Source organism: Panthera leo, chromosome D3 (genome assembly GCF_018350215.1).
Source record: "Panthera leo isolate Ple1 chromosome D3, P.leo_Ple1_pat1.1, whole genome shotgun sequence".
In the NCBI taxonomy this organism is placed as follows: Eukaryota; Metazoa; Chordata; class Mammalia; order Carnivora; family Felidae; genus Panthera; species Panthera leo.
Window position 1 is genome coordinate 29,105,666 of NC_056690.1, and position 25,748 is coordinate 29,131,413.

At 52.1% G+C, this 25,748-nt stretch overlaps 2 protein-coding genes across 2 annotated transcripts; one reads left to right on the top strand and one right to left on the bottom strand.

Annotated features, from left to right (window-relative positions):
• Positions 1–650: 650 nt before the first annotated feature.
• On the bottom strand, positions 651–15,992 carry LOC122203096 (leucine-rich repeat-containing protein 74B-like). The gene is given in 11 exon segments (XM_042909674.1): positions 651–1,267; positions 1,269–1,366; positions 3,586–3,681; positions 5,464–5,542; positions 6,304–6,419; positions 7,407–7,516; positions 12,564–12,770; positions 13,699–13,831; positions 14,265–14,407; positions 15,764–15,860; positions 15,987–15,992. Coding segments are annotated over 11 exon segments (1,140 nt in total). The 3' UTR covers positions 651–1,212.
• A 388-nt stretch (positions 15,993–16,380) lies between these two features.
• P2RX6 (purinergic receptor P2X 6) lies at positions 16,381–25,748 on the top strand (the record flags this gene model as incomplete). The annotated part of the gene is made up of 11 exons (XM_042909675.1): positions 16,381–16,426; positions 17,076–17,234; positions 18,051–18,201; positions 19,529–19,600; positions 23,210–23,285; positions 23,485–23,578; positions 23,662–23,742; positions 23,832–23,973; positions 24,068–24,177; positions 25,539–25,632; positions 25,722–25,748. Coding segments are annotated over exons 2-11 (903 nt in total), but the record flags the coding sequence as incomplete, so codon positions are not given.

Genomic DNA, 25,748 nt, shown 5'->3' on the forward strand with positions numbered 1-25,748 from the left:
AGGCAGGCTCTGCCCCACCAACGCACAGCACAGAGCCTGATGCAGGGCTCCATCCCAAGGTTCGTGAGCTCATGACCTAAGCCGAAATCAAAAGCCAGTTGCTCACCTGACTGAGCCACCCAGGTGCCCCTATACCATATTTTATTTACCCATTCATCAGTTGGTGGACATTTGTACTTTGTGGATATTATGAATAAAGCTGCTGTGAACACATGTTTTCATTTCTCTATGACACGAACTGCTGGGTCTGTGATAAACTACAGGTTCAACTTTTTAAGGAACTGCCAGACAAACCATGTGATTTTTTTTCAATCCTGATTTTCTCACTTAACATTAACCATGTGCTTTTTCATAAACTGTTAACGTGTTCAATGTTTTTTGAACGCTTGGCTTTTAATGATTGCAGAGTTCCAATTCTTAGTTAATCAGTCCTCTGTTATTGGGCATCTAGATTATTTCCAATTTTCATATTATAAACAGCCTTTCAGTGAGCATTTTTGGGCATCAATATTTTTTTGTGAAACATTTAAAAATATTTATTTACTTTTGTGTGTGTGTGAGAGAGAGAGAGAGGGAGAGCACGAGTGAGGGAGGAGCAGAGAGGGAGGGAGACACAATCTGAAGCAGGCTCCAGGCTCTGAGCTTTTAGCACAGAGCCCGATGCGGGGCTCAAACGCATGAACCTACTGAGCCACTCAGGCACCCCTGGGCATCAATATTTTTATGCATCTCTGGTATGCATCTGAAGAGCAGATTAGTCAGACCATTGAATCAAAGGACATAGGCAGTTTTAAGGCTCTTGGTACATAAAACCTTCCAAAAACGTTGTGTCAGTTTGCGCTCTGGCAAGTTGAGTTTGGGAATGCCAGTCACACACCACCTTATATTTTCATGGTCTCTTGAAGTCACCAAGGCAGGAACTTTGGAGATCTTTGACCCCATACCCAGCTCAACATGTAGCACACAGCACAAGTTCATGTTACGGAAATTAGTGTGAGCAAAGGAAGGCCCACACTCTGCATTAACAGAGGCCATGGGATGGAGAGGAGGGTACGATTGTCTGAGTCATCATGAAGACAGGCTCCACAGGACTTACCACCCAGCTGACATGGGACTCACTGCAGACTCAAGTGGTAATAAAGCATCATGAGGCCAAGAACCCTCCATATTGAAGTTGAAGTGGCCAATGTGAGAGGAAGCCACATACCGCAGTCACTTAGGGACAGACGCCAGTAGGGACGGGGTGTAGACTGGAGGCAAGTCTTTTGTACTCCACTCTGTGGGCAGCAGTCTTTATATGGAGTGCTGGAAGAATTACCTTCACTGAGATAGCGAGGTCATCAAACTCTCTGTCCACTTGGATATCCTGAGGAGAAACCCATTACAAGGCAGTACATTACCACCTTCTGAGAACTTTGCTGGTTTTTGCTGGTACACACAAGGTTTTGGAGAAAATCCTTAGGGCAGCTTCTCTCCTATGGATGACAATGTCATCAGTCCCCAAACTATTAAAATAGGGAAGGGAAGGGGCTCCGGGGGGCTCCTTGGAGTCTGTGATTTCTTGACCTGCGGGTTGGTTGCATAGGTCTGTGCTGTTTGTGGAAATTCACACCCCAATCCGTGTGCACTTTTCAGCATAAACGTTATTCCTCAATAACAAATGTAAAGGCACGGGGAGTGAGGGGAAGGATACTAGCACCAATAGTGTCTTTCTCTACATAGGCCTTTTCTGTGGGGTCTGCTATCTCATCCCATCTTCACAATGACTCTGGGTGGGAGATTTTAGCCCCATTTCACAGAAAGACCAGGCTGAGCCCTGGGAATGGTTTTACATGAACTGTAAGGATTTAGAAGTATTTCCCTTACAGTTATTTATTTTTGAGAGACAGAGAGACAGAGCACAAGCAGTGGATGGGCAGAGAGAGAAGGAGACATGGAATCCGAAGCAGGCTCCAGGCTCTGAGCTGTCAGCCCAGAGCCCGACGCGGGGCTCGAACTCACAAACTGTGAGATCATGACCTGAGCCGAAGTTGGACGCTCAACCAGCTGAGCATTTCGGGTGCCCCGAAGTATTTCCCTTAAAACTGAGAAGATCTAGGCTAGGGAGATTAGACTAATAACAGTTAAGGAATAGGAAAATGGAACATTGCATCTAGACAGGTGTTGCTCTCCAATTCAGAAGATCCCATGTTGATGGACTCAGGATTTGGTCCCAGGCCTGATTCCAAAGTCTGTGGTGTTTCTGTTATGCTAAAAGCTTCTGTTAATAACCATACATTATATTGAATAAGCATGTATTTTTGCAGAACAGTTTCATATATAATTCCTTTTTTTTTTTTTTTTTTTTTTTTTTAATGATGGAATCCAGTGCTGACAGGAATTCTCGCAGAGCAAGAGGAACATGGTCAAGGCATGCTACTCTCTGGCTTTGGAGCTGTAGAAACTCGGCAGGCAGAAGGAATCAATAAGCAATAAGAAGAAGGAAGCATCAGTTGTCCCAAGCCTGAAGGATTGGAACTGTAAAAACGTTTCTGGAAAGACTTTGACACAAATCTGGTTTTAAATAAATGAGGGTTAGAATAAGCAGTGATTTGTGACTAGACTTCAGCTTAATAACTGGTGTTTGGGGATTCTCTCCTTAATGTTTAACTGCTTATATAATTTTCTCTATATATTTTTAAGTTTATTTATTTTGAGAGAGAGAGAGTGCGAGCGAGCAGGGGAGGGAAAGACAGAGGGAGAGAGAGAGAATCCCAAGCAGGCTCCCTCCTTTCAGTGCAGAGACCAACATGGGGCTTGATCTCATGAACCATGAGATCATGACCTGAACCAAAAGCAAGAGTCAGACACTTAACCAACTGAGCCGTCCAGGTGCCTTGAATTTTCTATAGTAAAAAGGCACAATTGAGATACCTCGGTGGCTCAGATGGTTGAGCATTTGACTCTTGATTTCAGCTCAGGTCAGGATCTCAGGGTCGTGGGATTGAGCCCTGCATCAGGCTCCATGCTTAGCATGGAGCCTGCCTAAGATTCTCTCTCTCTCTCTCTGTCTCTCTGTCTCTCTCTCTCTCTCTCTCATTCTCTCTCTCTCTCTCTCTCTCTCTCTCATTCTCTCTCTCTCCCTTTGCCCCTCTCCCCTAAAAATAAAAAACAAAAAACAAAACCCACAACTGAATGAAAAGGAGTCTTAATCTCCCTCAAAGCCACATGAGTGAATCTTCCAGCACCAATATCCACCTGCAGGCAGAACAGGCCAGGGGGTGAGGTGGGTAAGTACTGAACCTTCAAATCCAAACATCAGTGAACAGCGAGCTAAGTGTCCTCTGAGGCAATTCTCTCTCAGCCAATGAAGAACCCAGGCATGAGCCAGAGATGAGACCGCAACGGTATCCCCCAGTCAGGAGTGGAAATAAAGCCACAGTGGCATTGTGACCCTCCATTCAGGCCTGGGGTGGAACTCAGACTTAGCCACACTAAGTATCTGAGCAGGACATGCTGTTTCTCTAATCCCTACTTTCTTCCTCTAAATGAGAACTCGTGGGGCTGTTGGAAGGATCACAGATGAGATTTATGAAAAGCTCTTACAGAGAAATCCAGCAGTTCCAGGGCGGACCCTGGATTATCCCGGACAGACTTTAGAACTCCAAAGCAGCCTTCACCTCGCATGGGATTCCTGGACATCTGAGAAACACACACACAATTGAGAAAAACTGAGCCCAGGGAAGCTGGAGGTGGAGCAAGTCCAAACGGAGGGAAGGATTCTTCATCTCTGATGACAAGTGCCTCAGGACAGCCCCACTGTCTCAGCTCAGAATTTGTCTCCACTGACAAAACACCCTGGGTGAGGCTGGGGAAGAGGGGAAGGGAGTACGCACTGGCTGAGCGCCCACCATGTGCCCAAATCTGTGCCAGGTGCCAAAGATACGGACACACAAGGCACAGCTCTGCCTTTAAGGAATTCACCCATCACGGGGAGGAGAGGAAAAGGAAACATCATGAAAATGCAGTGTGATAAGTGCAATGAGAGTGTACATCAACTCTTCTGGGGAGGTGAAGTTTACGCACCCGCACTGAGCTTTACGGGTGAGGCGGGCAGAGCTGGGTATTTCAGCAAGAGCAGGAGGAGCAAAACAAAGGGGAGAAATTGCATCATGTGCAGAAAATTCAGAGCAGCTTGGGGTGAGCGAATGAACTTCAGCGGTGGAAGGCAGAGGGGCTGTGGCAGAGCCCAGAGCCCAATGTGCGGTGAATGACATACTACTAACCTTGGATTTATCCAGAGGGGAGCCGTTGACAGGTTTAAAGCAAGGAGGGGACGGGAGCATGTTTCTGCTTTAGAAAGATCAACTGGCAGGTGAGAAGGAAGGACCAGAGATGGGAAATTCACAGGTCAACGGAACTTGAGGGGAAGTGAGAAGGAAGAGCAGGCAGCCCCAGCACCCTGCAGGAAGTAAGATGAAGGTTGGAAGGCAAGGAAAAGAGAGGGAGGAGTGAGCACTGGGCGCCTACTTCTGACTCAGTGAGGAGGCCCCCTCCCCCACCACCAAGAGGCAGCCCTTAGAGAGAGAGGATGCCTTCGGGTTGTGCTTTATGCCCATGGGACATCCAGGGGATGGTCCGGCAGGTGGCTGTAAATGGGGATCCAGAGCTTAAGAGAGGTCTGGGCTGCAGGGGGGAGCGTGGATGGGAGTGCTTCAGGGGGCTCTTCTTCTTCTTCTTCTTTTTTAATGTTTATGAGAGAGAGAGAGAGAGAGAGAGAGAGAGAGAGAGAGAGAGAGCACGCATGGGCAGGGGAGGCACAGAGAGAGGAGACAGAAGATCTAAAGTGTGCTCTGCACTGACAGTAGAGACTGATGCGGGGCTTGAACTCATGAACCATGAGATCATGACCTGAGCCAAAGTCTGATGCTTAACCGACTGAGCCACCCAGATGCCCACAGGGGGCTCTTCTGCCAGTTGATGGAGCTGAGAGCCAGGCAGGGCTGGATGCCCCCCAGGACCTGTCCTCTGAGCACAGTGGCCCTCTTGGGCTTCACGTTCCATTGCACCCTCCCTTTTCCTACCCAACTGGCAATGCTGAAGAAAGGGAAACCCCATCTGTCACACAAGGCCTCAAGTAGGTCTGAGCATAGCCAACGGTACACCTGGGCTGACCCAGTGAGCTGAGAAGGAGCAAGGACAGTCGGGAGGTGGAGGTGACACTGCTGGGGGTTGGGGGGAGAAGGATGGACGAGGGAGGAGTCGGAAGAAGTGCCGGGGTCAGGTCAGAGATGGGTGAGGGAATGGCAAGGGAAAGAAGTGGTCATAGGAGGAAGCCAGGAGGTCCCCTCCCTCATCTGGGCTCTAGAAATTTCGTACCCTGCTGCCACTGGAGTGGGGAGATGAGGCAGGGGAGGGATGGATCTGTGTGGACACATACAGGCAGGTCTATGCTGGGGCCTGCCCCATCAGGCTAGCACTCACAACAAGAATCCTCAGTGTCTGGTTGACCCGGAGGCCCAGGCCCAGGCTCAGGGCTCCCACTGCAGAGATGCGGTTGTTGCTGCAACAGAAAGACATATGCATTTTGCTACCTTCCGAGCAGCTGTGTAGAGCCAGATGGTCCCAGGGTCCAAGCTGGTGTTGCTGGTGCATCCACCTGCTTGGGCTTCATGTTCCAGCCTCCACTGATGCCCCAGGGACCCTGGGAAGGTCAGTATGTAAAAGCTGGATAACAGCCCTGGTTCCCAGTGTTGAGGGAGATCACTCAGCAAGCACACCTGGAGCATCCCTCCCCTACTTTCCCCTCCTTTACCGCCCCCCCCCCCCCACGACCCTGGGATCATGACCTGAGCCAAAGTTGAGTTGGACACGCAAACAACTGAGCCACCCAGGCACCCCTCCTCCCCTTTTCAAGTGAAGATGTTTTACATATATGTTTTCACTAGCAGCCCCCACCTATCCATCAGGAATTATGAGCTCCAAGGTACAAGTGCTGAACTTGAGGGGCACCCGGCTGGCTCAGTCGATAGAGCCCGTGACTCTTGATCTTGAGGTCATGAGTTTGAACTCTTGTAGGGTGTAGAGATTACTTAAATAATTTTTTTTTCAAACTTAAAAAAAAAAAAAAACCCAGTGCTAAACTTGAGTGAGAAGGAGGGAGCTGGGTGCTCTTGGATTATGTCTCAAGCCCCATCGTGGGTAAACTGTGGTAGGCTTGGGTGTTGCTAAGGTGGTAAACAGCAACAGGATCATGGAGTCCCTGGTCCCTCAGGTGGCTATGGATCTGGAGACTGTGACACAGGGCCACCCTGTGTGCCTCACCTCATGTTGAGCTCTTCCAACACATTGTTGGTCTTAAGTGCCTCACCCACTGCAGATGCTCCAGGATCTCCAAAGCCATTGTATGAGATGTCCAGGACTCTCAGGAAGATGTTTGCCTAGAATGCAAAAGAGTGAAGCCAGGAGACCACCTGTGAAGTGGGGAAAGCCAGGGGTCACAGCCTCAGAGCCCGGGAGGCCCAGGGTGCAAAAAAGCACGGGCTGAGAGCAGAAGGTCAGAGGTTCCTGGTAAGAGTCTTGTGGCTTGGATGACGGTGACCGGGAGAACCAAATGACTGGAAGCACAGCACCAAGGGTGGTTGTGGGTGTGGATGATCCTCAGAGACTGAGAGGCCCACCGCTCAGCAGCAGACCCCAGGGACACAGTGGTCTGGTTCCATGACTGCTGGGGGCAGGGGGGGGGGAGGCTCAAGGGTAGGTCCTCTGAGGCACAGAGCAGAATGACAGAGGGACTCTGGTGAAGGGCTTTTGGGGGGTGCTGTGATGGGGAGAAGGGCAGGAGCTTGTGGGTGCACTGGGAGGACAGAGCCTGACCCACCACCCTGTGGGGCAGGATCCCCAGGTCAGCCCCTGAGGAGGGGGGCAAGGCAGCTGCTGCTGTTCCCTGAGGAGGGCCCCACAAAGCTAGCCAGCACCAGGGGCATCCTGGCAGGGGCTAGGAGCCATGCATTCCCGAGGCTTATGAACCACAACATCGAAGGAAGCAGGTGGGATGTTTAAGAGTATGTGCTGGGACGCAGGGTGCAGGGCTGTCATCTCAGGGAAGCATCTGCATGTGCCCATAGCAGGCATGTGTCACCAGACTGCACGATGTCCCCCACCAGCCATATGTCTGTAATAAATGGAGAAGGTGTGCAACATTGAACTGCAGACCCTTGAGTAAGTGACATGAGAGTGAGCACGGTATTTTGGAGTCACGAAATAGGGCTGGGACAATTAAAATCACCAAACAAAATATTCTTTAAGCTCTGCTTGAAGGATCCAAGGGTCATTTCTGAAGAGCTGCAAAGATAGGAAGCTGGCACCTGGGAGACTGTCCCCACAGGCCAGGCCAGAGGGCAGATGGGTGACAGAGGTGTTCATACCTCCAGTGCCCTGGCAAAGGCTACAGCTCCTGGTCCTCGAAGGTGATTCCAGTTTATATTAAGCTCGGTGAGTCCAGTATTTTCTGCCAGGGCTGGTCCAAGCATCTCCCCTTCGGAAACACCAAGACGGGCCTTATTCACTCTGTTCTTTCCCTCAAAAAATAATACTGATGACCGCTGTGTGCCAGGGTCTCCGCTTGGCACAACAGTCACCAAGTTGAACCCTATATGGGCCTGCTCTGTCCTAAAAGAATTCACATTTAATGGGGGAGAAGCAGTTGACCCTTGAATAGCACAGGGGTTAGGGGTGCCAACCCCTGTGCAGCCAAAAATCTGCATATAACTTTGACCGCCCCCCCAAACCTCAACTACTAACAGCCCACTGCTATTAGATTTTAGAAAGAAGACTTTATCGAGAATGTAAAGTGTTGATTAACACATATTTTGTATGTTATACCTATTATATGCTGTATTCTTACAATAAAGTAACCTGAAGAAAATATTATTATTATTTTTAAAAATTTGTTTAATGTTTATTTATTTTTGAGAGAGAGAGACAGAGCGTGAGCAGTGGAAGGACAGAGAGAGAGAGAGGGAGACACAGAATCAGAAGCAGGCTCCAGGCTCTGAGCTGGCAACACAGAGCCCAACGCGGGGCTTAAACTCACAAACTGAGAGATCATGACCTGAGCTGAAGTCAGACGCTTAACCGACTGAGCCACCCAGGCACCCCAATATTATTATTATTATTTTTAAATGTTTATTTATTTTTGAGAGACACAGAGAGAGATCGGGGGAGGGGCAGAAAGAGAGGGAGACACAGATACTGAAGCAGGCTCCAGGCTCTGAACGGTCAGCACTGAGCCCCACATGGGGCTTGAGCTCGCAAACGGTGAGATCATGTGCCAAAGTCAGATGCTCAACCGACTGAGCCACCCAGGCGCCCCACCTGAAGAAAATATTAAGAAAATTATGTGGGGCACCTGGGTGGCTCAGTAGGTCGAACATCCAACTCTTGCTTTTGGCTCAGGTCATGATCTCATGGTTTGTGAGATCAAGCCCAGTGTCAGGCTCTGTGCTGACAGTATGGAGCCTGCTTGGGATTCTCTCTCTCCCCACTCTCTGCTCCTCCCCCGCTTATGCACGTGCTTGCTCGCTCTCACTCTCTCTCAAAATAAATAAATAAAACTTAAAAAAAGAAGGAAAATCATAAGAGGAAATACACTTATAATACTAGACTGTATTTATTTAAAAAATTGTGTATAAGTGGACCCATGCAGTCAAACCCATGTTGTTCAAATGTAAATACAACTTAATGGGATGTGAGTTATTATAGACTACAAATGGGGATGTGTGGGAACAGCGTGGGGACTTACTCCCTTTTGAGGAGGGTCAGGAAAGTGAGGAAAAAGGAGATAATCTTGAAGACTGAGGGACTCACCAGGTGTGTGTGCATGCACAGTGGAGAACAGACATGGGAAAGAGCAAATGTGTAGAGGCATGTGGGAGCATAGAGCACCTGAGGAAATTCCCACAGGCCTGGTGGGTGGGAGGAAGCCAGTGAAATGAGGTAACAATGATGGACCCTGGAAAGATACTGAGAGGCCATCAATGCTGGACCAAGACTTTTGGGCACAAACTGATTAGTAGGCAGGGAGGGCTTTAAGAAATGACAAGGCTGGGCTCCTTAGTGGCAGGTGTAGGGTATGGACTGGGGTAGGCAGGGGCAGGGTTACAACCCAGGAAACCAGTTGGAAGGCTTGTGCCATAGTCTATAGGCAAAAGGTGATGAGGCTGGTGCAGCTGTGTGCAAAGGAGACGCTTGTGGTGGAGAAAGGAAAGAGGGAGCAGTGCAGGGTAAGAAACCCCAAGAGATTTTTAGCTTATAAAATGCAGAGAAGCCCCAGCCACCCATCATGCTCTCCACTCTGTCAGCATTCAGCCAGTCTGACCTGCTCCCATGCCTCTGGGCTGTCCCCCTGTGTAGAACTGTTGACCCCCTTCTTCACCTGGATAACAGCCCCTCGTCCTTCTAACCTGGGTTCATGACATCAGGAAGCCTTGCTTACCCAGCTGGGCTAGGCTGCCTCAGGCCCCAGGTCCACTATGCTTCTACCCTTCCAGGCTCTGATCTAATGACCTCTCTTTGCCTGGCCAGTCTTTCCCATCAGCCTAGGAGTCCCTCAAGGATCTGAATTTGACTCCTCTCCATGGTCTCAGCCCCTCCTCTTGCAGGTTTAGTGAGGCTAGTTTGAAGAAATGCACGGAAGAAAAACAGATGCACTAATTAAGCAGAACTAGCCTGCTTGGGGGGTGCCTGGCTGGCTCAGTCAGTAGAGCATGCAACTCTTGATCTAGGAGTTGTGAGTTCAAGCCCCACCTTAGGTGTAGAAGTTACTTAAACATGGGATATTTTTTAAGTTTATCTATTTATTTTGAGAGAGGGAGAGAGTGAGCAGGGGAGGGGCAGAAAGAGAGGGAAAGAGAGAATTTGAAGCAGGCTCCACACTCTCAGCTCAGAGCCCAACTCAGGGGTCAATCCCACAAACCGTGAGATCGTGACCTATGCCAAAATCAAGAGTCAGAAGCACAACCTACTGAACCAACCATGAGCCCCAAAAGTAAAATCTCGAAAAAAGAAAGAAAGAGAGAGGAGAGACAGAAAAGAAAAGAAAAGAAAAGAAAAGAAAAGAAAAGAAAAGAAAAGAAAGACAGAGACAGGAAGAAAGACAGGAAGAAAGAAAGAAAGAAAGGCAGAAAGAAAGAGGGACACCTGGGTGGCTCAGTCCAGTAAGCATCCAACTTCGGCTCAGGTCATGATCTCACAGTTGGTGGGTTCAAGCCCCGCATCAGGTTCTGTGCTGACCGTGCAGAGCCTGGAGCCTGCTTCTGTGTCTCCCTCTCTCTCTCTGCCCCTCCCCTGCTTGCGCTCTGTCTGTCTCTCAAAAATAAATAAAAATGTTAAAAATTTTTAAAAGAAAGGAAGAAAGAAAGAAAGAAAGAAAGAAAGAAAGAAAGAAAGAAAGAAAGAAAAAGAAAGAAAGCCAGCCAGCCTACTCCAGTAGGACCCACTGGAGCAAGATGCTTTGGCACCTTGGAGAGCTCCCTGCAAGGCTGCTAGGACTCCCAGTGATGCCTTCCTGAGCTAGGACTCTGGATTCCACACTCGCACTGGGTCTGACACGGCGGGTTCTCAGATACAGACACTTCTAGGGCTGAGAAGAGAGTGGTGGTCCGCACTTTGTAGGGAAACCCTTCTTTCTGAACAACTAGAGGGTGAGGAGATTCTCCAACATGCATGATTGACCTCTTGAAATTCCAATACTTGGTCTTCATGACCTCTGTAGCCAACTATGAGGCAGGGGCTACCTTCGCCATGGGTCAGATCGGGAGATTGAGACCTAAGCTCTTCACCCCTCAAGGGAGTTGAGATCCCCACAGATCCCCATTTAGGGAAACAAAATGGTCCTGCTGAGTTTGTCCTTTTCCAAGATGAAGACCTCCGTACTCCATATTTGTGCAGGCTTCACAGAGCTTTAGCTTCCGGCCCCTACTATCCTGGCTGTCTCTCTGGTGCTTACCTTTTCACTGTGAAGATCTGGGAGACATCTATACTTAGTTTTTTGGAAGTCTGAAATAAACTTCTCTCCCTGTTTTCAAGTTTTTGAAACTTGAAAAAAAAAACTTTCAAGTTTTTGAGAGAGAGAGAGAGAGAGTAGGGGAGGGGCAGAGAGAGAGGGAGACAGAAGATCTGAAGTGGGCTCTGTGCTGACAGCAGAGAGCCCAATGCAAGGCTTGAACTCACAAACCATGAGATCATGACCTGAGGTGAAGTCAGACACTTAACTGACTGATCCACCCAGGCAGCCTTGAACTTCTCTTTTAATTTCACAGACTTATCATGATAATTCTCTTAGAAGGGAGGCACCTGGGTGGCTTCGTCAGTTAAAGCGACTGACTTCAGCTCAGGTCATGATCTAACAGTTTGTGGATTCGAGCCCCATATTGGGCTCTGTGCTGACAGCTCAGAGCCTGGAGCCTGCTTCAGATCCTGTGTCTCCTCTCTGCCTCTCTCTCTGTCTCTCTGTCTCTCTCCCCACACACACCCCCTTGTGTTCTCTCTCTCTCTCTCTCTCAAAACAAGATAATTTTCTTAGAAGGTAAATGGCTCTCTGGCAGTTAAATTCTAAGGCTGATTCTCAAAGGCCAAGGCTGGTACCATTCCTACCCTAAGCAGCTTGAGACAGAAAAGTGATTCCAAAACTTTCTTGATCAGATAAATCTCCTGGGGTACCCATTAAAATGTGGATGCATGGGCATCCCCCCACCAAGATTCTGGTTCAGCAGGCTCAGGGCCCAGGAATTTGTATTCCTAACCCAGGGTCCTGAGTGATTCCTGTAACTGGCTGGAGTGCTTGAGGACAGACAGGTAGAAGTGCATGCTCCTGGCAAAGCTGATAGCCTGTGCAAAGGCCCCGGGACATGAGAGAAAGTGGTGAGATCAAGAAATCCCATCAAAGTGGATGTACCGTGAAGACGGTACTTGAAATAAAATCTTCATGCCTTTTGCCAAGATTTGTAGGCCTGAAGCTCTCCACTGCCTCTTCAACTCACAGCTTGGCCCCTCTCTCCTGGCTCACTAGCCCAGTCACACCGGTGTCTATCAGTCTGGGAAATAAGCCTGCATGTTTACTGTTCCTCTGCTTTAAATGCTCTCTCTCTCTGGTCTTGCTATTGCTGATTCCTTCCCACCCTGCGCATTTCAGCTTAAATGTCATCTCACAGAGCCCTCCCCAACCACCTGTCTATAGCATTCTTCTCTAAAATCATTCCTTTTGTTTATTTTGTGGCACCAATAATTGTAGAGAATTATCTAGTTAACGTGTGTTCCTTGAGGCCAGGGACTTTGTTTTGTTCACAACTGGGTCCCTAGTGGCTAAATTAGCACCCAGCACATGCAGCAGCAGCAGGCCATGACTTCCGTGGAATGGATTAAGGGTTCTGTGTGGAAGGACAGGGAGAGGGGTAGGCTAAAGTGGAACATGGGAAATGGGAGCCAGAGTATGAATGTTCAGAATGGTCCTGCCAACCTTCACCCACCCCTGCCCCAGGAAGATGGGCTCAAGTGCCCCCATGGTGACCCTGGTCAGATGTTACCTGCTTGGTCATTCAGCTGGTTATAGCTCAAGTCCAGGGATTTCAGGCCTGTGTGGGCCAGCAGGAGTTCAGCAAGGTACGGGGCTGCCTGCTCGTCTAGGCCATTTCCTGCCAGCTGTATCTTCTGCATGGTTGGGTTCACCATGAGGGCAGCACAGACAGCCTGGGCTCCCACTGCTCCCAGCTGGTTCTCCGACAGGTCCACATCTAGGGGTCAGCACCACTTCTCAATCAGTGGGATCCAAAGCCCGGCACCACCCTCTTCCGCCTTCCTCTATCCCCCAAACCTCCAGACCTGAGGCGGCAGAAGGGGCTTTGCAGCTGGACCATCCTGGGTCGCATGGTGACTCTGCCACTCACCAGCTGCATCTCCCCAGGCCCCCAGGCAGCTCCTCTGATGCCCACACCCACCCCACGCGTCCACAAGCTTCTTTGTCAAGGGGTTAAAACCGCCTACTTCATGGTGCTGTGCAGGATGCCTGCGATGGAGATCCAGTCACCCTGTTGATGATTCATGCCTGGCAGCGATATAATACACCCACAGAAGTCTTCACTGATGCATTTCTGGGAACTGGCAATGACGGCCCAGGTGGCCATGCTTGGAGCATGTCACATATGCAGTTTCATTTAATACTCAGTACAACTCCAAGGGCTAAGTAGTATTGTTGGGGCCATTTCACAGATTGAAAAGTAAGGCTCAGCAAGGGTGAATGGCTTGCCCAGGGTCATCCCTGGTAGAAGGTGGCTCATCGGTGGTAGAGGTGGCGTTTGCATCCAGCCCCACTTCATTCCCACCCAGCCCTCCACCCTCTCACACTGTCCACCCCTTGGCTCTCTGTTGGAGGACCCTTTCACCCTGCATTTAGGCAATGGGAGGCCACCATATGGAGGGGGAGGTGCTGGCCAGCCAAGGAGGGGAGTGGGGAGTAGGCAATCAGGAGAGGAGTAGCATCCAGCATTGGGGGCACCACAGAGATTCGAACTCCACCCCCATCAGCCCCACCCTGTGTTAAGACCCCTGCACCAGCAACACCAACAGGCCCCAAGTGAGAAGGCCCAGCTATGGGGGGGAGCCCACACCCCTCAGGAAAGGGAGGACTCAAATGTGCCCACCAGCCCCAAACTCAGCACTTACCACAAATGCTGCTGCTTTTGCTTAGGGCACCTGCCAGGGCCTCTGCACCGGCCCCACAGAGCCCATTGTCTCGAAGGTCCAGCCGCTTGACATAGGGATTGGAGTTCAGTGCGAAAGCCAGAGCCCGGGCACCCTTGGACAAAGAGGGGCCTGAGGGGCCTGGTCTTTCCTAGGGGTGAAGGCCTCAGACACAGCTAGCCACTACCCTGGCTTGTTTCCGGGGCTCAGCCCACCTGGTGCCCTCCAACTGGAAGGCTCTCTCTTTCCCACATGCCCAGGGGACACCTGCTTCTCTTTTAGGCTTCACCCAGATCTCACTTCCTGGAGCCTTCCCTGACTGCCCCCCCCCAGCAGGTTAGAGGTCCCCTGCAGGCCCCTCACCCCTTACACTGAATTCTGTCATAGCCTTGATCCTACCTGTCACCCAGATACAGGGGATGGGACGTGCCTGGCACATAGCAAAGTTGGGGAGTGTGCAGTATGGGTTCAAGAAGGGGCCACTCCATGGCTGCTGCCTCTGAGGTCCTTTTACTCCAAGCCTGGCCCCGGGGTTTCCCCAAGGTTACCTGGGGCCCCAGGCCACGGTGCCGCAGGTTCAGCTCTGGGGCGCTCCCTTGGCGCAGAAAGCAGGAGGCGGGCACAACTCTATGGGCCTGGCAAGACCTCAGGTAGAGGGTGTCCTTGACCAGTTCTCCAGGCCCATGGATGCCTGATAGGAGACAGGGAGATGATGAATGTAGATCCCTCTCTACACACAGTAGCCTCCTCCCCCCGCCCTCTGTCACCATCCGGTCTGTGTTTCCCTCTAGAAGCATTTCTTCCTCTGCTAGTAGAGACTGAGGCTCAGAGAAAGCAAATCCTTTCCCTAAAGTCACGCAGAAAGTAATAGCTAATCTGAGTAGAGCCAGGATCAGGACCCTGCCTGTCTGATGCCAAAGTGCATGCTATGTGTTTTCCACTGGGTTGCAGAACACGTATGTTTTGTGAACATTTTATGGGGGAAGAAACTGAAACAATTCTGTTTTATACATTCATTAGCTTAGTTGTTCCTGGGGGTTGGGAAAACCCAGCCCTGATCCCATTTCTGGGTAGGACACCCCCTCTTACACTGTTTGGTGGAGTTTTTGCATTTTAACAGCACTTTGGGGGTGTTTTCTTTCTTTCTTTCTTTCTTTCTTTCTTTCTTTCTTTCTTTCTTTCAAAGTTCATTTATTTATTTTTAAGAGAGAGAGAGAGCAGCAGAGAGGCAAAGAGAGAGGGAAAGAGAGAATCCCAAGCAGGCTCTACCCTGTCAGCTCAGAGCGTGACTTGGGGCTCAATCCCACAAACTGTGAGGTCATGAGCTGAGCCGAAATCAAGAGTCCGAAGCTTAATAACCAACGGAGCCAGTCAGGCACCCCTCTTTTTTTTTTTTTTTTAAGATTTTCTTTTTAAGTAATTTCTACACCCAAGATGGGACTCGAACTCACAACCCTAAGATCAAGAGTCCCCCACTCCACCTACTGAGCCAGCCAGGTGCCCCTGGAGGTGTTTTCTTTTTTTTTTTTCTTCCTTCTTTCCTTTCCTTTCCTTTCTTTCTTAAGCTTATTTCTTTCTTTTGAGATCTTTCTTTCTTTCTTTCTTTCTGAAGTTTATTTATTTTGAGAGAGACAGAGACAGTGTGAGTGGGGGAGGAGTAGAGAGAGAGGGAGAGAGTGAAAGAGAATCCCAAGCAGGCTCCACACTGTCAGCACAGCGCGTGATGCGGGCCTCAAGCTCAAACTCATGAAACCATGAGATCGGGACCTGAGCGGAAATCAAGAGTGGGACACTTAACTGACTTCGCCACCCAAGCGCCCCTGGAGGCGTTTTCTAAAGATGGAACTCCTGATGCCGCCAGGAGCATTGTGGGGAGGGCACAGGACTGGAGAGACCACAGGCTGTCCTGAAGGTGTCGCACGGAGGGGTGCGCTCCCTGCTGGACAGGGGTCCCCTGCCTACTTGGCCCCAGCCTGCCCTCTGCAACCCTGCGGGATAAGCTCCCAGTTGAGGAGAAAGGCCTGCCCCCATCCCTGCCCGGGAGCACCTTCCGTCTCCTGGTCGGAGTCTGAATCAACTTCCGAACGCTCCTCGGCCTCCGGGGCTCCTGCAACATGCCCAGCGGCCGCTGTCGCCGCCGCCGCCTCCGCCGCCGCCTCCTCCTCCTCCTCCTCCTCCTCCTCCTCCTCCTCCTCCTCCTCCTCCTCCTCCTCCTCCTCCTCCTCGCCTTCATTCTCCCCAGGCCTCTTGTAGGGACCCCTCATAGTTACGCCCATTTCTCAGTGGCAGCAATGAGGCGGAGACTGCACCGCACAGCAACTCGAGCCCTTCCCCGGGGATGTGGGCGGACCCTCCGGCTGCGCCGACCAATTGGATATGCCGTGCAGCGAACAGGCGTCCGCTGCAGCCAATAGGAACGCTCCCCTCCCGGCAGCCGTCGTCTGGGCAACCCAGGTGTTGTGAGTTGCTATAGAAACCGTCGCTGGCCTGGGTAGACCTTTAGCCTGCTGACAAGCTGAGCGGATGAGAGAGTGCTCCACGGTTTCAGCATCGGTCCCCCTTCCCCGCCTTCCACGGACTGGGGAACGTGGCTGACTCCAGAGTCTGTGCCTTAGTCCCTGCGCTCTGCGGGCGCACGGCACGAGAAAGCCTGGGGAGCCTTGCAAAGCCCCATCACCCTCCTCTCTGGAGCCAGAGTCACGCTCTCACCGTATGGCTGCCAGTTCTCTCTCATGCTCTAGCGTCTCATATGCTATTTCCTCCACCAGGAACATTCCTCTCCAAGTTTCCTTGTTGAACTTCAGAATCTGCAAGCGTCACTTCAGAGATCACTTTTTCCTGAAGTTTTTCTTCCTTTCTTTTTTTCTTTTATTAATTGTTTTGACGTTTACTTATTTTGGAGAGACAGAGAGAGACAGCGTGAGCAGGGGAGGGGCAGAGAAAGAGGGAGACACAGAATCTGAAGCAGGTTCCAGGCTCTGAGCTGTCAGCACAGAGCCCGACGCGGGGCTTGAACTCACAAACCACAAGATCATGACCTGAGCCCAAGCCGGACGCTTAACCGACTAAGCCACCCAGGCGCCCCTTTCCTGAAGTTTTTCTTGACCCCTCCTCTGGGCTCCTGCAGTCCTCATGCTGCCCTCTCACAGTACCTATGACACTTGTCATTTCCTCCTCCTTCCCTCCCCCAAGGAAGTGAGGCCAGAGGGCAGGTTGCAGGGGCTGCTCCTCTCTGCCTGGCCCTGGGCCCCTGCAGAGGGAGAGGGTGGCAGGCCCTGGGCAGCTGGTGGTTGGGATTAAACCCAGGGCTGAGGGGTGGAGGCTGGAACCTGTCCCCAGTGGAAGTGTCCCTTTAATAGCTGCTGGCTCGCCGGCTTGGACGCCTGCTTTACCTCCTATTCAGCTGTGGCTCCAGCTGCTGTGCTGACTCATGTGCCCCAGCAGACAGCAGGAGCTGGAAGCATGGGCTCCCCGGGGGCCCTGGCGGGCTCGGGGCTTCTGGATTACAAAACGGAGAAGTATGTGATAACCAGGAACTGGCGGGTGGGCGCCCTGCAGAGGTTGCTGCAGCTCGGGGTCATGGCCTACGTGGTGGGGTAAGAGAATGGCTCCTGGGCCACACTGGCTGGAGGGATAATGTCTCTTAGTCCTGGGCTGAGGGTTGAGGGTTTGACTCTTCAGGGGCTGAGCTGGTGGTAGCAGAGGGGAGCAGGTGGGAACAGGGGAGGAAGTAGGCAGAAGGGAGGATCTTTGTCTGTCTGGAGGTCAGTGGATACGAGAGCAAGCTGTGTGCTTGTGTACTCCTTCCTGTGTGTCCACCTGCCTCCTCTCCTGTGCCTTGTTGCCAGGCCCATATTGAGCTCTGCACACAGAGCAAGATGGGCCCCCACCCATACCCAGGAGGCCCCTGGTGGGGTAGGAAGTAGCTCCTGATGTCTGGGAGAGCTGCAGCACTAAGGTCCCCGATAGAGACCACCAATTTTAGCTGGGTCGGGGGAGACTTTAAGGAGGAGTTGGGCCTAGCCAGGACAGGAGGAGGATGTTGGCTGGTGAAGGAGGAGAGGTGATGGGCATCTCCAAGCCCATGGGTGCCATGAAAGGCACTGGCTCTCTGATCATGGTTGGAGCTTCTGATCTGTGCAGGGTGTTTGGGGTGGAAAATGAGGCTGGAGGGGAGCTAGGGGAGCTAGCTAGGTGTTTGGGGGGAAAATGAGACTGAATCCTGGGTTGGGAGCCTGCAGGGTGTATGAGGAGAGAGGCTGAGAGGGTGGGTGGGTCCCACTTGCTTACCATGGGCCAGGGACGTGCCACACTGCCCATCAATTCTTCCTAAGGTGGGCTCTCCTCGCCAAAAAAGGCTACCAGGAGCGAGACCTGGACCCCCAGATTTCCGTCATCACCAAACTCAAAGGGGTTTCTGTGACCCAGATCGAGGAGCTGGGTAACCGACTGTGGGATGTGGCAGACTTCGTGAAGCCACCACAGGTAGGTGCCGTGGTTCTGCCGCTAGGCAGTGACACCTCTGATACCACCCTTGCAGAGAATGTGTGTGAGAGAGGCATGTGATGCCAGAGCAGGGTGCTGGCACCGTCATAGGGCCGGGCTTGGGAAGAGCCTTACAGAGGAGTGGTGCCTGGATAGGGCTTTCTGGGATGTGTAAGGCGTGTCTAGGAGGACAAGGGGACAGACCAGGAAGCCAGGCCAGAGGGACAGCCTTTACAGAGGCTGTGCTTAGAAGAGTGGAAAGTTTAGGAACTCAAGGCTTGAGCTTGAGGGTGGGGCAGGAGAAGCTTGGGGAACCAGGGCCTTGAGCTTCCTGAATGCTCTCCTCCCTGACCTGGGACACTCCTCCTCTGGCCCTCCCACGAGGCATTTCTGGCTCCTCCCTTTACCCAGATTGCCCACAGCCTCAGTTTCTACCTTTATCCTGCCGATGCCAAAACCGTAACCCCAGTGACCACCTGCCTCTAGCACAGCTGCCTCCTGGGTACACACCCACCACGTCCATAGAAAAATCATCTCCCTCTCCCAGTGTGGCCTCTCTTCATCCAATGAGGGCCAAAGCTGGACCTGTCCCTCCCTCTGACCATCCCATCTCCTAGTAGTTTTCACTGCTGCCTGTGTCATACCTGTATGAGGCCGTGACCTTCTAGTGGGTAGTGGGTCCCCGGATGCACTCTACCCAGCAGCCAGCCTGCGCTATCCTATATGTTATCAATCAGAGCTTGATAACCCTTGTTTCCACCCTGGGGAGACTTCCTTTCCATAGTGGTGGCCACCGAGTCCCTCCAGATCATGACCGCTGTCACACCTGCTGCCTTCTCTCTTTCCTGGGTGTGCATTGCCCCAAACTTTCAGAACTCACACACACGGCGCTTGGATGCCAGCCACCCTGCCTGTCCTTAGCCACCGTTTGCCCAGGCAGAGTTCACCGCCTGCTCCACTGGCCCCTGACCATGTGTGCAACGAGGGGCCCGCCTCCCCACTAGCCTGGGCAGGCTCCTGGTCCAACTCAGCTCTGGATCTTCAGTGCCTGGAAGCAGGAGGCAATTGGAAAATTCTGGTTGAAGGAATGAATACAAACATGGAAGATACACTTGTCTCAAAGAGGCAGCTGTGGGCTTAGAAAAGGCCAGAAACCCAGCTGGCCTCTCTTCTCTATTTCAACTTGCCTCACTGGAGGCGCTCTCCTGGGGCAGAGTTGATGACTTGATGGGGCCAGGACCCCTTTCCCCACAAGCCAAGCTGCCAGCTTCTGGCCTCTCTCTTTTGGAGAGGGAAGCAGAGACTGACTCTGACACTTGCTTTCTAGGGAGAGAATGTGTTCTTCTTGGTGACCAATTTTCTTGTGACGCCAGAACAAGTTCAGGACAGATGTCCAGAGGTAAGGTTGCTCAGGAGCTTCCCAGCAGGTCCCTAGTTCCTCTGCCAGACCTGGGTCACCAGCCATGTCCTCCTCTCGCCTTCCCAGGTAACTGAGGGCTTAGTATATATATGCTACTGTATCCCAGGCACTGAGCGAAAACCTTTTAGTGAATCATTCCATTTAGTCTTCACAAATACCTTGCCTGGTAGGAATCACTAATGATCCAGGAGCACCTGGATGGCTCAGTCCGTTAAGCGTCCTACTTCGGCTCAGGTTATGATCTCACAGTTTGTGAGTTCGAGCCCCACGTCAGGCTCTGTGCTGACAGCTCAGAGCCTGGAGCCTGCTTCAGATCCTGTGTCTCCCTCTCTGCCTCTCCCCCGTTCACACTCTGCGTGTGTATGTCTCTGTCTCTGTCTCTCTCTCTCTCTCTCTCAAAAATAAATAAGCATTTACAAAAAATTTTAAAAAAGGAATTACTATGATCCCATTTAAGATGAGAATCTCAGTAAGGTAGAGTCACATGTTCAAGGCCGCCCAGTCTCTGGTTCTCCAAGCAGTCTTCTGGAGTCTTCCACTGTAGCCCCCTGTGAGATATCCAGGCCCCTTCCCTTCCTGGTCCCACCTCTGGGCACCTTCCAGTTTGTCAGAACTGGGTATAAGACTCAGGTGAGCTCTAATAGAGCCCTTCCTCTCTTGTATGCACAGACTCTATTAATGTGTCCCAAGTCAGCTTCCATTTTTGTGGGCAAACACGAAAACACCAGCTTATGCCGACCTCCGGGTCACTTATGATCTCTGGGCATTAAAAAAATTTTTTTTAACGTTTTATTTATTTTTGAGAGAGAGAGAAAGACAGAGTGCGAGTGGGGGAGGGGCAGAGAGAGAAGGAGACACAGAATCTGAAGCAGGCTCCAGGCTCTGAGCTGTCAGCACAGAGCCCGATGCGGGGCTTGAACTCACGGACCGCGAGTTCATGACCTGAGCTCCACTCAGACACTTAACCGACCGAGCCACTCAGGTGTCCCGGGCATTTTTTACAACTGTGGTCACACCAGAGTCGCTCACCCTATTCTTGTCTATTTCTCATCCAGAATTGCAGGTTTTCCACCTAAAATCTCCCCATTGTCCCTTGCCTAAGGGTGACCCATGGATCCAGCATCTGTCACAGTGCACAGTGCTCTTCTCTCCAGTTACGGGTTTTTTTTCCCTCAAATTTTTGTGTGTGTGTGTGTGTGTGTGATAAAATACATGTAACATAAAATTTACCATCTTACCCATTAAAAAATTTTTTTTGTTTACTTTTGAGAGAGAGAGAGAGAGAGAGAGAGCAAGCAGGGGAGGGGCAGAGAGAGAGAGAAAGAGAGAGAGAGAATCCCAAACAGGCTCCATGCTGTCAGCTCAGAGCCCAACGTAGGGCTTGAATTCAAACCTCGAGACCATGACCTGAGCTGAAACCAAGAGTCGGACACTTAACTGACTGAGCCACCCAGGTGCCCCGCATCTTAGCCATTTTTAAGTGTATGGTTCTCCAATTGTGGATTTTGTTTGAGCAGTTGGGACTCAGGACATAGCCTTGGAAGCCTACTTCCATGGTAACAGCTTTTTAAAATCACCTCTAACACGGGACACCTGGGTGGCTCAGTCGGTTAAGCATCGACGACTCTTGGTTTCGGCCCACATCATGATCTCACAGTTTGTGAGTTTGAGTCCTGCATTGGGCTCCATGCTGACAGTGAGGAGCCTGCTTGTGATTCTCTCTCTCCCTCTCTCTCTGCCCCTCCGCTGATTGCTCGCTCTCTCAAAGTAAATAAACTTAAACAAAAAATTTTTAAATCACATCTAACATTTAATTGCTTGCAGGGCTGGAGAGTAACTGTGTGGTCACCTGTCCCCTGTGTCCTGATTGTTGGTGCCACCACAGTTGCTGGAGGCATCACATGTCCTAGGTTGGCTCTGTCCACAAAGGATGTGAAGCATGTGCACAAAGGACGTGCTTACACACGGCAAACATACACGATGTCCTTCATTTTCTAAATGCTCAGAAGACATCTAATTAATGTTCAGGTTGTAGTCTGTCCTGAAAATTTCCTGAAGCCATCATTCTGTGTTTTCTGGATCCGTGTGATTTGCCTCATGTCCCAGCTTCTAGGTCTTCCTATGAAACTACTGGAGCTGGGAAGTAATCAGATCTGACAACATGGCTTCTGGAGACTCACCAGAGATCCCGCCAGCTCTTCTCGGCGGTCCTGGTCATCCGGTCCTTCCCGACATATTGGCTGTGCTCCTTGGAGACTCACAGCCTTTAGCAAACAACTGCTGAGCCTCTTGGGGGCCAGGCCTGATGCTGGGCTTGCAAGACTCCACCCCCTTTTATCTCAAGGAGCTCCTGCACAGGCAGCCCAGCCAAGGTGGCAGGTCCCGTGATGGGGGCAGAGGCTGCAGCTGCAGACCCAGGGAGGCATGTCTGCCAGCTCAGGGCCTCAGGAAGGGTTTCCCACAGAACTCAAGGCTCAAGTGGGATCTTGAGACTGTCCAGGCAGAGGGAGCTGTATGAGCAAAGGCCCCAAGCTATGTGAGATGAGGCACCTCCAGGGTCACCTGCTGCTGAGTGGGGTTGGAGCCTAGATTTGGATTCGGGTGGCAAGGGGGTAGCCCAAGACCTCAGGGGCCCTGTGAACTCTGTGAAAGAGCTAAACTTGATCACAGAAGCATGGCAGAACTAGGGATGGTCTCTGCTGAATGAATGAGGCAGATGATGCAGAGAGCGGCCCCGTGGTGGTTATCACGAGGTTCGATTGGAGGAGACGGTGGCCCAGCCAGGGTGGAGGGGAGGGGCGGACTCAGGACACAGGAGGCCCCACTCTGTCCTCTGCCCACGTATCACGGTCCCAACCCCACACAGTCCCACTGTCTCATTTGGCTTGGAGTCCCCAAGTCCTTCTTGCCACCCTGGCACACCGCTCCTCCTTCTGCTCCTGAGCCAGGTAACCTGGACAATGGTGCTCACTGTCAGCCTGGGGCAGAACTGTGTCTGAGAGTGTGCCTTCCTCTTTGGGGGGGTGTAGGACCCCCAGAAAGTTTGCTAGTCCCCCCTTCTGACTGATCGCCAGAACGCTGTGACTGTGTCCTGTTTTACCGAAGAATAAGTAGGGGAGGGACTAGCCTATGGTCCCTCAGCAAGTGTGTGTGGTCCTGCCACTTCCCTACCCAGCCCCCTCCAACTAGGTCCCTGCCCTTTGTTCACCGTGCCCCACCCCTCCACTCTGGCATGAACTAGCCCTTCCCAGAGTCCCTTCAGCTTCCCTGTTCTGTTGTCTGAGGTGGACCAGAGGATCTGGGCCTCCGGCCAGGAGAGAGCTATCAGGAAGGAAGGAGGCTTGCTCTGCCTTGGAATACAGCACCTGCATCCCTATCTGGCGGGGGGTGGGGGGTGGGGGTGCTTGCCACCTTCCTCCTCCAACCACCTCCTTTTATTTTTACCCTCCAGCTTTGCCATGTGCCCCCAAACTCAGGGACCTCTATGCAGCTAAGGCAGGGAGGGCTGTGTCCCTGCAGACTGCAAGACTGGGTCACAGAGGGGAAACAGTCCCCGAGCCCTTGGCAACTTTGCTTTCCCTACCTCAGCACCCTTCCATCCCGCTGGCTAACTGCTGGGCTGATGAGGACTGTCCGGAAGGGGAGACGGGGACACACAGCCACGGTCGGTAACTGTGGGCCCTGTCTTCCATGGGCTCCCCTGGGTGGGGGCTCCAGGGCCCGGGCTGGGACCCTGGGTGGTTCTTGAGGGCAGGCCTGGTGGTGCCTCTGCATCTCTCCTTCCTGTCAGTGGCCCCCTGCCCTGTCTCATCCCCTGGCCCTGTGGAGATTTGAGGGCCTGGTGTTTGTTTTGTATTCTCAAGGCATAAAAACGGGCCAATGTGTGGAATTCAACGGGACCCACAGGACCTGTGAGATCCAGGGCTGGTGCCCTGTGGAGAGCGGCACTGTGCCCATGTAAGTCTCTCCACCCACCCCCACCCACCTCCAGGACAAGGCCCCAGAACCCAGGAGTCTGCCCTTCACTTCTTTACCAGCAGGAAGCCCCTACTGGTCCAGGCAGAGAACTTCACCTTGTTCATCAAGAACACCGTCACCTTCAGCAAGTTCAACTTCTCCAAGTAAGTGTGGGTGTGTCCTGCTGGCCCCAGACCCTCCTTGTGTCCTGTCTTACCTGACCGTCTGTCCCATCCCCCACCCCCACCCCCAGGTCCAATGCCTTAGACACGTGGGACGCCACTTATTTCAAGCGCTGTCGCTACGACTCACGCTACAGCCCTTACTGCCCTGTGTTCCGCATTGGGGATCTCGTGGCTGCAGCTGGAGGGGTCTTTGAGGACCTGGCATTGCTGGTGGGTCCATGGGGGGAAGAGTTCCAGGAAGGCTCAGGGAGAGGGTCCCAGGGCCTGCGTGCTGGTGAAGCAGCGAGCAATGTGCTGTGTGCAGGGAGGTGCTGTGGGCGTCCGAGTCCACTGGGATTGTGACCTGGATGCTGGGGGCTCCGACTGTCGGCCCCACTACTCCTTCCAGCTGCAGGAGAGGAGCTACAACTTCAGGTGCCGGCCCTACTGCCCTCCTGCTGTTCCTTAGCCAGGTCCCCCCACTGTCCTGTGGCAACCAGGACTGGCCACACCCTGGCCCAGCTCTCTGGAGATTCCATTGTGTGTGTGAGGAGGGCCCCAGGGGCAGGAGGGGTGTTCTAAGCTCTGGTCCCCCAGCACAGGCTCTGTCCAGCCTCCCTCCTGATCCCATCCCCCTTCTGTTCCCTGGGACTCCTCACACACCGCCCCCCCTGCCAGCCCCTCTCCCACCCCACCCTGCTGCTAGCACCTCCCTCCTCGGCTGGGGGGGGGGTTCTTTTTTACTTTTCCCTTAGGTCTTATCTCAAAAATTTCAAAAACCTACATAAAAATGCAAAGCCATATACCCTCTATCTGGGTTCACTAGGGTTTTTTTGGTTTTGGTTTTATTTTTTATCATTTTGCCACATTTGCTTTCTCTCTCCCTCTCTAGAACGAGCTGGATATAGTTAGATAGATTTCAAAGGGAAGCATTTTAAAGTAAGTGGCAGACATCTGACACTCTTCCTCTCAACACTGTCCCGAGAATGAGGACCTTACCCACGTGACCACGGTACCACAGTCACACTCAATAAATTTAACATTGGCGGAGTAAATCGAATATTTAAATTTCTCCAACCATGCCAATAATAGTCCTCTATCTTTTTATTTTCTGATCCAGGATGCTTTCAGGGATCTTGTGTTGCATTTATTGTCATGTCTTTGAGTCTCCTAAACAGATCTCCCTGAACCTGCCGGGAATCCTTGTCACTTCCTGTCACCTGGTCATTGTCACACACACACGCACACAGCCCCCAGGCCTAGAGACCATGTCCCTTGACATTGCTCACTGGGCTTTTCCTGGCCTGGCTTCCTTGACCTCCCCGGCCCTTTGCAATGATGAGGGGCTGGCTCCCTACCCACATTCTGCTTCCTGCACCTCTGTGCTCTTACCTGTCCTACTTTCTCTGTCTAGAACACTCCTTCCTGACCCCTGGAAGACCAGCCTCAAAGTATCCCTTGTAGAAAGCCTTTCCCACCCAGTTTCTAGGGGTAGCGAGTTCCCCCTCGCCCTTTGGACTCACACAGCCCAGATCTTGCCTCCCTACCTGCCCCCTCCCCCAGGAATAGTGTCTATGTAGGGATCCTGCTGTCCCCTCTGTCCCCTCAGCAGGCAGGGAGCTTCTACGGGGCAGGTCCCAGGTTGCCTTTTCCCTGGGTCCTCAGCAATGGCACAGGGAGAGACAGCTGGGGATGGGGGTTTTTAGAATCAATGGATGGGTAAGAAGGAGGCCTGGGAGGACCAGCCCAGCCCAGGAGTGGCAGCAGAGCAAGCCACCAGACTTTCCTACCCTCAGGACAGCCACTCACTGGTGGAAAGCCTCAGGTGTGGAGGCTCGGAGTCTGCTCAAGCTCTATGGGATCCGCTTCGACATCCTTGTCACTGGGCAGGTAGGAGGTGTTGGGTGAAGGCAATGGGTGGTAGGAGTAGGAGGGGGAGACGGTCATAGCTCTAGAGGCTCAGCCCAGGTCGGTCTCAGGCAGGGAAGTTCGGCCTCATCCCCACG